Source organism: Saccopteryx bilineata, chromosome 4 (genome assembly GCF_036850765.1).
Source record: "Saccopteryx bilineata isolate mSacBil1 chromosome 4, mSacBil1_pri_phased_curated, whole genome shotgun sequence".
Taxonomy (NCBI): domain Eukaryota; kingdom Metazoa; phylum Chordata; class Mammalia; order Chiroptera; family Emballonuridae; genus Saccopteryx; species Saccopteryx bilineata.
This window is the reverse complement of record NC_089493.1, coordinates 42,923,747-42,935,710: the sequence shown is the minus strand read 5'-3', so window position 1 is coordinate 42,935,710 and position 11,964 is coordinate 42,923,747. Positions and strand designations below refer to the sequence as shown.

At 40.0% G+C, this 11,964-nt stretch overlaps 1 protein-coding gene across 1 annotated transcript in view; it reads right to left on the bottom strand.

The window, feature by feature from the left end:
- Nucleotides 1-425: 425 nt before the first annotated feature.
- Nucleotides 426-11,964, bottom strand: part of SLC35F4 (solute carrier family 35 member F4) — a 207,251-nt gene continuing 195,712 nt past the window's right edge. The window contains exons 5-8 of the mRNA XM_066274946.1: nucleotides 7,441-7,566; nucleotides 4,888-5,080; nucleotides 2,994-3,083; nucleotides 426-820 (exon numbers count right to left, since the gene is read on the bottom strand). Coding sequence (XP_066131043.1) covers nucleotides 579-820; nucleotides 2,994-3,083; nucleotides 4,888-5,080; nucleotides 7,441-7,566 — 651 coding nt within the window. The 3' untranslated portion in view covers nucleotides 426-578. The remainder of the gene's footprint in view (nucleotides 821-2,993; nucleotides 3,084-4,887; nucleotides 5,081-7,440; nucleotides 7,567-11,964) is intronic.

The following is an 11,964-nucleotide window of genomic DNA, read 5'->3' as shown; positions in this document are numbered from 1 at the left end:
GAGATATGTGTAACCCCCCTTATGCTCGGTACTACTCAAAGCACATTGAAACTATAGATGGGGCTCTTCTATATCTTTGCATCTCCTTAGTTCCTAGTGTAGGTCTTGCACATAGAAAGAAGGTGCTCTGTTGATATGTTTAATTACTTTCTAGCTTTCAGTTTAAGGCTCTTATTGGACTTAAATATTAAGTGTATATTCTTTTCATGTGTTTCTCTCTTATGCAATTTTCTCTGATTAAAAAGGTTTCAATTCCATGTGGAAAAAAGGAATTGACAAGCCCATAATTTCATAGAATTGCATGTTTTCAGGAAATTTCATGAGTTAGGGAGAAAGAACCCCCCCCCCCCCCCAAAACAATAGAACAAGGAAGAGTATGTTTTAATAAAAAAATTTTATTATGATTATTTACACCAGTTCTTTGATAAGCATATAAATGTAAACTTACTGTTGGCATTATTTCACATATGACTTATCCAAATTCAGAGTTAATACCATCACGTGAGTATGCAGGTAGTGAGGAAATTTTATTATATTCACAGAATATACATACACGTGCATTCAAAATGTGCCCGTCCTTAAGCCAGGGGTAAAGACACTGTCCCATTGACCCTGCTTCTGCTTCGCAGGTATGCACTGGAGTCTGCGAGGTCATCCACGTGCTCCTCACTCTTCTTTTCCTTCAGGCTTTTGATGAACCTCAGGGTGATCTCATCCCACTCCTCCGGCAAGAGCATCAGCAGGAACCCGATGCAGATGACGATGGTGGCAGCCAGGCGCACGACGTTGAATATCACCTCCTGCTTCAGGAGATCCACAGCTAAGTAAGAAACATGAGGTCAGTCACCGTCTACGACTTTCTAACAAAAAGTTTCTAAACTTTTTTGAAAATGGGCGAACAAAGTTGATGCTATTTCTAGAGATTCCCAAAGGTCTTCCTTGTTCTCATCTTTCTGTTTTCTGTACCGTCATCCATGGCATTCCCGTCACTGGTTTTCATTCCTCGCCTCACTCAGACTTCCCCTTCGAGGCCCCTGGGCTCTGACTCAACCGCCTCAGCAGTTTAATTGCTCATTTACTGCCCAGAGCTTTTTCCCTGCAGCCTGCCATACTTCAGTGTCACAGGGCCACTGAAGACTTTTTTATTTTATCTTATTTTTTCAAATGAGCCAAGGCTGTTAATGTCTGGGTCTTTGCACATGCTGTTCTTTTCAACATTTTTGATTGAGGTAAAATTCATAGAACATAAAATTAACCATTTTTAGTGGCATTTAGTACAGTCATCACCTCTATCTGCTTCCAAAACATCTCTATCACTATAAACTAAAACCTTGTATCTGTGAAGCAGTCCCCTATCCCCACCCCCCAGACCGTGGCAACTGCCAATCTCTTGTTTGTTTCTATGGATTTACTTATGGTGGCTATTTCATATAAATGCAGTCACGCTAGAGGTGATCTTTTATGTCTGGCTTCTTTCACTTAGCCTGATGTTTTTAAGGTTTATCCATGTTGTAGCATATATTCATACTTTTTTCCTTTTAATGGCTGAATAATATCCCATTTTATGCATCATAATTTGTTTATCCCTTCACCTGTTGATAAATATTTGGGTGTTGGGCCATTGTGAATAGTAATGCTATTTAGATTCATGTACAATGATATTTCTGAGTCCCTGTTTTCAGTTTGGGAGGTATGTATGTAGTGGTGGAATCGTTGGTCATACACATGCTGTTCTCCCCCTACGGAATGGTCTCTCCCTCATATCCACTGCATCAGCTAAACTTTCCATTAGAGCTCTCTGTTTAGCTCTCCGTTTAGGCTTCTGGCAGGTTGCTCTGCCTGTGAGCTGTCAAAGCATTCAGTATATACCACTGTCAAAGCAAGTCTACATTGTATTTGCTCAATCTTTTTTGTCTCTCTCTCTATAATACATAGTCCTGAAATCAGGGACCGTGCCTTATTCAGGATCTCTCACCAGTCAGTTTTATCACAGTTCCTGGCATACACTAAGTGCTCAGAAATTATTTATTGAATGATTGAATCCATGGACGAATGAATAAACTTTCTTGACAACTCCACTCAACCTTGATATTAATTTTCTTCTGAATATCTTACAGTCCTTGGAGTCTGTTACATAATTTAGCATTTAATCATAAATTGTTCTATAAATTTCTAAGTTATTTCATGTATGATGGTCTTATTTTCCAAATTCAGGGGTAAGCTTCTTAAGGGAACAACAACATCATTTGTTCCCTGTCTCTTCCACAGTCCTAATCACATAATAAGTACTCAATAAATATTGTCTGATTGTCCTGAGGCCAAGAAAGATGGCTACCTGAGGCTTGGAAGCATCGAATTTTGAAGTTAGTAAGGACTGTACAGTCATCCAGATAAACCACTTCCATTACTTGTTCCACAGACAGGTTTCATTAGAAAGAATATCCTGGAAAAATAGCTTCTCCTCTTGTCCCTGAAGTGAATCAAATAGCTTATTTCCTATAGCTATTCCAGAAGGCCACCTGCCATGCCCCAGGGGAAGCTCCTGCAGCTCCCTGTGGGCAGTGTTATGGGGAGCCTGCACCCTGTGCTTTTCCACCACTTTTACTAGTGACGTTTCTGTGAGCGTGCTATGCAGGATGCCTTTTGCTCCCAAAGGCCTTCCTCTAAAAACACCAAAAAATTAGGTTGTCAGGGAGATTACATTAAACCAAATGATACATTTGGTATTGAATTCTAAAAGCACAACCAAGTGAAACAGTGTTTGTAGTTGCAAATTTTAAATCTGTTGTGTAGTTTTCTGTTGTCTGCCTCCTTCATGATATTTAAAAACATCTTCCTAAAATAAAATAAAATAAAATAAAATAAAATAAAATAAATAAAAGCATCTTCCCCAGGAAAGGGACATCATTCACAATGGCTCAAAGAAACAACTTAGAAAGTAAAACAAACACGAATAGGAGACTTACTGTGCAGATGTCAAATCGTACCAGTACCTGCATTTCCAGGAACGCTCAGCAGTGTCCCAATGGAGATTAGGATTGGGTATGTCAGCACCACACCGACGTTCACCAGGATGTTGAAGACTGTAAAGTAAAGGAGGAAACTGAGGATAGTGGAAGAGAAAGAGGAATTGATATGCTGGGTGCTTTCCTTCTTAACATAAAAGAATGCACGTCTGTGCTAAACATGCCTTTTAAACTCTGCATCTTGGGTCCACTAATCCTCTCATTTTGGAGACAGATGCATGTATATATCACCTGAAGTAGTCTTATTCTCTCTTTCTCTACTGCCACTCTGGCTGCTTGGTCTTTTGCCAATTGGCTGGCAAGGGGTGTATAGAGCAAATGCAAAGAGGTGAAGTAATCAGTTCATTGCCCTGTGATACTACACCCTGTGGAGACCATGCTGCTTGGTGGAGAGCCACAGGGTCCGGCCAGTATAGGTGGCCCCCAGCCTGAGCAGGCTCACTCAGGAGCATGTATTAGACATGTCTAAGATACACACTGGAAGAGGGCTACTTTACAGCAAGCTGGAGATCATGTGTACACAGATAGAACAACGAGTTGGTGAAATTTTGGTTATGATTGTCCCCAACTAGATTTGTTTTTGCCAGAAAATTATCTAAGCACTTTTCATTAGGATGTTTGTTCTTACAGATACACTACGATTGATTTCTACTTAACTTAGCAGAGGTTATGATGGGTTGTAACCACTTATTTTTGGCCTTCAATAGTAGAATTCAAAAAACCAAGAATTAGTGTTTGATTATTCTCTTGAAGCGTTTCCTGTCTTGCTTAAGAACCACCACCCCCTCCGCCCCTTTAGAGGCCTGGGCCAAAGTAGAAAAAGATGACTCAGTGCCCACGGGGGAAGAAAATAAAGGCTTTTTTTCTTCTAAGAATTGCAGTACTGCTTCAGATTATGTTTCAGATTATGTCGCCTGAATAAAGAGGAAAAGTGAGAGTTGGCAGATGTCTTGCAGGCGAAGTCTGTGGGTAAACATGGAGAAGGTGGAAGGGGCTGTCTCCGGTGGTGTGAGGAAAGAAGAGCAGAATGAAAGGATTTGGTTCTGATTAAAGAGACACAGGTCATTGGGTGGAGGGTGTTTAATTGCTTGGCCAGAGAAGAGCAGTCTTGTTATTTTCATGTTCCTCTTGTCCAAGTTACAGCAGGAGCACAGCTTGAAAGTGGGAACCCCAGAGGCTCAGGTGAAGCAGGTAGCCCCAGATTCATAGGGAGTTGGGAGAAAGAATATTAAAAAGCATCCTAGTGACTTTTTCTTGGTCATCATCTGGGTACAACCTACTGAGCCAAGTCACCAATGCCAGTTCTGCCTTCCAGCTTTGCTTCATGAGGACTTGCTTGCTATCTCAGATTCATTATCTATACACAGCTAGAGTGGGCTGTTTACACTACAGAGATGAGCCTGTCACCTCCCTGCTGGTCCTTTGTGACTGGCTTCCTTCCCGAATGTTATCTCCTTCCCTCCTCCCTACCCATTCCTCCTATGCTCAGTGGTCTAACCATTGAATTCCTTGCACAACAGTAAGTATCCCACTCTCTCTGTGCCTGACCCACCATGGCACACTTGGAACCCAATGACATCATACAGCACATCATGAAGAATGGGCAAGGTTGCTTGAAGACCAGTGGCAATCAGAATGTCCTGGACTTCCAGCTCACACTTTAGCCCATGGGAGGCATACCAGCTGCAGAGCCCTGACCTAATCAAGCAATAACCTGCAAAGAACCCTCTAAACATTCCATAACATGAACCAACTTTAGAGGACAGAGGTACCCAAGGGAATAATCTAATGTGATAATTTAACTTTCCAAAGAAAAGACAAGTGACATAAGGAATGGAGGGCAAAATCTGGGGTTACTTACCCAGCCACAGCCCTGCCATCCCACAGAGACAGCCCCAGGGCAGAGCTGCAAAGGAAGACCAGTGCTCCACCTTGGTGAAATACAGGATGACTGGGGTGAAGGAGATGAAGATTAAATTGAAGAAACCCAACGTGGAGACAAAGTGTGCTGCTTCGCCAAAGTTGGCACTTCCAAGAAACATCTTAAACAAGACCTGGAATGAGAAAGAAACTCTTGAGCCACAGAGCTGGAGACTTTGCTGCATCAGAAAGACAAGTTCTATTCATCTACACCAGGGGTCCCCAAACTTTTTACACAGGGGGCCAGTTCACTGTCCTTCAGACCGTTGGAGGGCCAGACTATAAAAAAAATTATGAACAAATCCCTATGCACACTGCACATATCTTATTTTAAAGTAAAAAAACAAAATGGGAACAAATACAATATTTAAAATAAAGAACAAGTAAATTTAAATCAACAAACCGACCAGTATTTCAATGGGAACTATGCTCCTCTCACTGACCACCAATGAAAGAGGTGCCCCTTCTGGAAGTGCAGCGGGGGCCGGATAAATGGCCTCAGGGGGCCGCATGCGACCCATGGGCCATAGTTTGGGGACACCTGATCTACACAGTGAACTAACTGGTCCAGTGTTTACCCCCCATGTCTTCTTACTTCCCATCTCCATGACATCTAGCACATTGTTGAAATAAGGAATTAAAATGCTCTATGGCTTTCATCTGAAACAGCAAGTGTTGTAAGACAAATTCCTTAGGGTGTCGGAAACTGCCGGGATACAAGTACACTGTTGAGCACCACAATCAGTAATGGGTATAGTGTGAATAATAAATAAAAGCAGAGAAACTCAGAGAAGTCTTCTAGATTGAGAGGCCATCAATTCTTCTCTTCACTCTTATTTTGACAGATACTGACAATCATATTGGACAGAGATAGCTTGTCATTATGTGTTGAGAGAAATAATAATGAAGCCTTGGATTTATAAGTACTTTTCTCTTGGAGCTTAAAATATTTTCACAAATACTGTACTATGTTTATTCTCTAGATTAAAAATTCCTTTTTTGCCTAGGTATAAATCTGTGTACAGAGAAAGGTGGCAAGGAGGTATGAATGGTTAACCTAAAGTCACATATCAGGTTCAGATTCTAGTCCATCTTTTGGGCGTTTGAACCCCTTCTGCTTCCTATATTAATCCTCAAACAATGAAAAACGGAGCAGATCTTTTCTATGGTACACTTATGATTTTGTGCATGTCGGCAAATATTACCACTCCCAGAATGAATCCACCTGTAATATGGTTAGAAGAATTCCTATCTATCAGCTAACCACCCTGGTCACATAACAATGCCAGACAGATATTGCTTTTAATTTCGATCAAACATTATTTTTGTTTTGAGAGACTTAATCAAAAGTCAAAAGACCTTGATCACATGCTAGTCTCTGGTCACATCAGACATCTCAGTGGAGTCTCAGTTGGGGGCAAGTGAGACACTAATGGTGGTTGAGTAAATGCTTGTCAAGCTTGTCAGACAGTCAGTGGGCCAGGAAATGTCAGTATGGAAATAGTCTCAGTGTCCTCTGAGTCGCTGTGCTGGTGAATAATCAGCAACAGGCATCCAGGAGAGATGCAAAGCATACTCGCTGCCTTTCAGAAAGAATTTTCTCATTGAAACACCAAGAGAGATGAAAGTTGAACAGTCCTTTAGCTACATCCAGAAGGCGGCATTTTGAGGAGTAACCTTTCAGATCTGCTCTCTCAGTCCTCACTTCTGAAGGCGAGGGCCACGACTCTGGATAGAATTTTTATTGAAGACAGGCAGCTCCAGGGCAGAAAAAATGGTGAGTACATAGTGCAGACCTACAGTACCCTTCAGAAAGGAAAAGAGACTCTTCATTTTGCTAATAATGTGAACTTCTGTGGCACAGAGTTAATAGGTAGCACAAGGTAACCTCTCCAATGACAGCTTGCTTATTATTTTTAACACCTCAGTTGGAGTTAAAATAATGACCAGAGGTAGTTCAATTAAAGAAATGTAAAGAAGAGAGAGGTCTTTCTCAGCCCCTGCTACAACTGGCTGATGACTTGGGAGAGGTGGGGTCGTGGAGCAAGGGCTTTGGAGTTGGTCAGTCCATGTTAAAATCTGGGTTCTATCCCTTCCTCCTTGTATGACCTTGTGAAAGTTATGTAATGTTTCAAAGCCTCAGTTTCCTCATCTGTCATTCAAACAATATTAACACACCAAATGCAAAGATTTTGATACCTCCATATTCCAGAGCAAGCAACTGAAGAACTCATGGAAGTTGCTAAATGCTTCCTCAAACCCAATTCCCTCATTGAAATTGGAACTAAGCACCTATGCCTCCTTAGGGCACATTAACACACGTGAAATTTTCTGATGAGTGCCCAGCAGGTAGCAAGTACTTAGTAAATGGTACCTAACATTAAACCATCTTAATTTTTTTTTCTAGCCAAGATTTTTATTGTTTTTTCTTAATTTATTATTTAAGTCTAAGCTACAAATGAAAATTGGCTACATAAGAAAGTGCACAACATACCTTATATAATGCAGATGTAGAGGCTGAGCCCACTGCGAATGCCACTCCTATAATTGAGTCAGCATGAAAATTATCTGCATACGCCATCATGACAATGCCCGTAATTGCCATTATTGCAGCAACTATCTGTCAATTAGAATGCGAAGACATTAAAAAAAAAAAAAACAGATCCCCAAAACTGAAGACTCCATATCCCTGAGCAAGCAATTGAAAACTTCATGAAAGCTGCTAAATGCTTCCTCAAACCCAATTACCTCCTGTACTTCGCTGTTTAATTGTGGAAGAGTCAGTATTAACAAGAAACCAGTATACTCATGAGACATCCAGGCAGAGAGACTATAAAAGTTGTTCACATTAAAATCAAGGACTAGTAATGTTAGTTTAATTTTTTAGGTCATCTTCCTAGAAATTTATACCCATATTGGTGAAATAAAGTTAATAAGAAATCAGCTCTAAGCCTTTCATCTGCACTGTATTCTTTTTCTTCAAGCATTTTAGTCTGCTTCTTGGATCAATGCATGTTTCTGAAGTCCTCCACACAACCAGAACTTGATTAGGGAGACATTATATTGATGCAGCTAAGAGGCAAATTTTAAGGCAAGGGGAAAAAAGAAAACGAGTAATCATATAGTAAATTATAAGGAACAAGCTTGTACTGTCACTTGGAATGTCAAATGGAGGCCAGTTCTTCCTTTTCTTCATGCAAATTAAACCATAGAAAGATGATTTTATTTAATTATTCTAAAGCTCTAACTGCACAAGTGAAATTACCATAATTTCATTGCAATCAGAATGGTTTACTGTAAATTGATATGATGCTTGGTATATTTAAAACAGGAGTCTGCCCCTTTGTGAAATGACTGCTGGTTTTCATCTGTTTCTTTCATTGTCTTGAGCTTGAGCAATTCAGATATTTTAAAGTTGTCTCACCAACTTTAAAACCAAGATGAAACTTTGTGAGAAAGTTAAACAAATGTGGCGATTAATTTTGTTAACTTCAGTTCTGAGCATTCCCAAGTAAATCAATTCCTCTGTGGATAGCTTTTCCACATGTACCGTGATTTTTTCCCCCCTTTGAACTTTATTAGTGAATTATTTATTACAGCAGAATGTCAATCTTTAACATGTAACCAGTAGATATGCTCAAGGCTAGTGCAATGTACAATAATGATGACATATAATTTAGATGCTGCTAAAGCAATTCTTTGTGTTTATGACCACCAAAAGCAAGCACCCAGTTGGTTTCAGAGCCAGTTCCATATTAAAGGGTCCTTTATGAAAAACAGCAGGAGGACTTGAGAACAGAGGAGGTCATGTCAGCAGTGAAAAACTGTCTTCATAAAGCATTATCTGGGAGGCTGCGGGGTGGGTGGCGTTTCCCTTGCTGAGTGAATAGCATAGTCTCTGAAGCTGCCTGGCATGTGTTCTGTAGCCTCAAACTATAGGGAATAGAATTTAATACACATATCAGGAGGTGTCAAGGAAATTTTCCAAACAAGAAATGATAAGCTTATAAATAAACATGGTGAGGGGGTTATCTAGATCTGGAAATTCTATGAGGGCTATCATTTTCTTTGGTTTGTGGATTTATAGTTCAGCCAGGGATTTACAACAATCTTTTGGGCAGCATGATTTCAGAGAATGAAAAGGCATATTAGACACTGGCATTTTCTGATTTGTTTTGTATTAAAATAATGTTAAAGTATTCAGGTATGTACATAAATGTCCCTCATAAGATTGAACTTGTAAGATGATAAATTTGAATTTATATTTGGGTATTGTTTTTGGTTTTGGCCAAGCATCAGTTGTATTTTCTTGGTCAAGTAAAAAAAAAAAAGTATTTTTTTTTTAAACCATAATATTAATCCTAATGACTTTAACATAAAGTGCCTTTTCATATTTAAAATTATTAAAAGTAGTCTATAACATAAAATTCTGAGTTTAGGGGATTATGAAAACAAACAGCCCATACAAATAAACAACAACAAAGCAAAAAACAAAATCACTCTCTAGAAAGGGATGATATTTAATACTATTATACCCAAGATCTTATCCTAGTTGGGAACTGTTCTTTTTCTGAGTTATCCATTAGTAAAAATTTATATGCATAATATTTCTATTATAAGTTTCCTCGAGTTAGGAATTAGATATGGACAAAGATTATACAATTTTATAGCAATTCAAAGTTAAAATGATGGTGAGCCTCTTTAAAAATCTCCATTACATTTTACATTCAAATTCTTGTGAAAACATTAGCCTGGACCACTTATATTGACATATCAATTACAACAGTGTCTCTTTCAATTGCTTTCATGGAGAGAAGTATTTTTCACTTCAGGGGGTGAGATAATGCTGTTAGTTAAGTTCTAAAAGCATTAAAAATCTGAATATTTGAGCTGTTAGAAAAATTCTTCCCTATGGTCTGAACAATGGTTTAGAGGTTAATAATTTATAGGTTATATACGGTTCCTGGCGAGAAAGATAAGTTACATTATTTTCCATGTTTTTATTTAAATTTCACACTGTCTGATAGAATAAGTTCTCTGTGGCCACATTTTAAGAACTTTTCCACATCTTTCTTATATACACAGTTGGAATTAAAGGAAGAGGTCTCAGCAAATCTAGAAAATGCAGATAAATGTCGGGTGGAAGTCCCCTGTGCAGTAGGCATATGGATGATCCCCTACTGGTGCTGCTTGATTCCACTGGTTCATTGCAGAGTCAATACTCTTCAAATTTCCAGAGAACAAACAACCCAACCACAGATCTGAGTCACATGCATTTTCAGAATTAAACAGTCGTTAAGATGGGGGGAGGGGGAGAGGGAGAGGGGGGGAAGGGCACAAAGAAAACTAGATAGAAGGTGACAGAGGACAATCTGACTTTGGGTGGTGGGTATGCAACATAAGTGAACGACAAGATAACCTGGACATGTTTTCTTTGAATATATGTATCCTGATTTATTGATGTCACCCCATTAAAAAAATAAAATTATATATAAAAAAGAAAGGATTAATGGCTTGTTCTTTTTAACAAAGCAACACAAAACTACTCTTCTTGGGCTCAGGATACTGGAAATGTACCTGCAGGAAACCAATGCTTCAGATATGGTGTCAAAAGTGCTCGTCTGTGCACATCTACTTGGTGAAACCGTGGGCATTCTTCCTAGCACATCAGTGTGCACAAGAAGAGTCCTGTGCTGCAAATGTACCATCTCATGGTGCCACCTGCTCGGCTTCAGAAAAACGTGGCTCTCCTCACAGTCTGTTCTAGTCCTATCCTTGTAACCAACCAGAGGTGTCTAAATGAGACGGAAATCCCCCCATTACCATTACTCGAATCTGTTTGGGGTGAGAAGGTCAGTAACCACAGTAACCATGAAACTGACAATGCCTCCTTCCTAACTTTCTGACCCTCTCAGTCTCCTCTCAGGTCAGGGTGAGCCCATCATCCCAGCATGCCAGACAGATATTGAACAACATCACCTCCTGAGATAGCTACCTTCCTCTTCGGGCTCAACCCCCTCTGAGAGTCTCTGCATCAACTTTCCGGGCCAATTGGAGGGATCATGAGGCTGTTCAGAGCCTATTCCTGAAGCCCAAAGAAGGCCAGAAAAGTGAACGTTTGGTGATTTCACTGTGCTTCGAACACCTGTGACCCTCTATGAAAGCTAGGCTTCTTTCACCTGTCCGTACAGATAAAAGCTAGAGAAGCCCTATCTTTTGGCTGTTTTTGTTTTCTCGTATCTTTATCTCCCCCCTCCTTTTGGCTCAAGCCCTCAAAAATCACGCCAGATCCAGCCCTTCAGGATTTCCATGAGAGTTTCCTGACTCATTATGGTCACTGTGTTTCCCCTTGACAAATTGGTTTCAAGGATGACTATTTGCATAACAACATCAGCTCATTTAAGGTTCAAGGTACTGAAATAAACCTGTAATTGTTTCTATGTATTTGTAATCTGTCTTTCCTAAATTTGCCTTGTGGTCAACTCTGCTTCTGAGCTGGGTGGGGCATGAGGGAGCTTTCCTGGCTCACAATGGATCCTTGAGTCCCAAGCCTACAGCAGCCCCTAAAGCAGAAAGCCTCAACGCTACACTGCCAGCAGGGCAGCACTCAAGTTCAAGACTAAAGATAGGTCAGCAGCTGAAGGTGGGATACGCATTAATAGGTTGGCCAATGAGACTTTCTCCGATGACCATCCTATTCTCTGTGAGTATATTTAGATAGAGTCCATTTTCAAGGAACCGTGGCTATACAAAATCCTAAAACCTGTTTACATGTTACATATAAGGTTTCATGAAGAAGAACCATCTGTTTTACTCAGACCTAATGAAATTGGTCAGGATTTAAATCGAGAGAGATGAAAGAGGTGGGCAGTCTATAGCTGTCCAGATACTGTGAGTGTGTGAGGGGTGGAAAGTGAATCCCTAGAACTGGTCAAACCCAAGGGTGCAGAGCCTCAAACCAAGATTCCCACCTCCTTATTTCCTGCCACACATATATATCTATTTTTATGTGAATAAA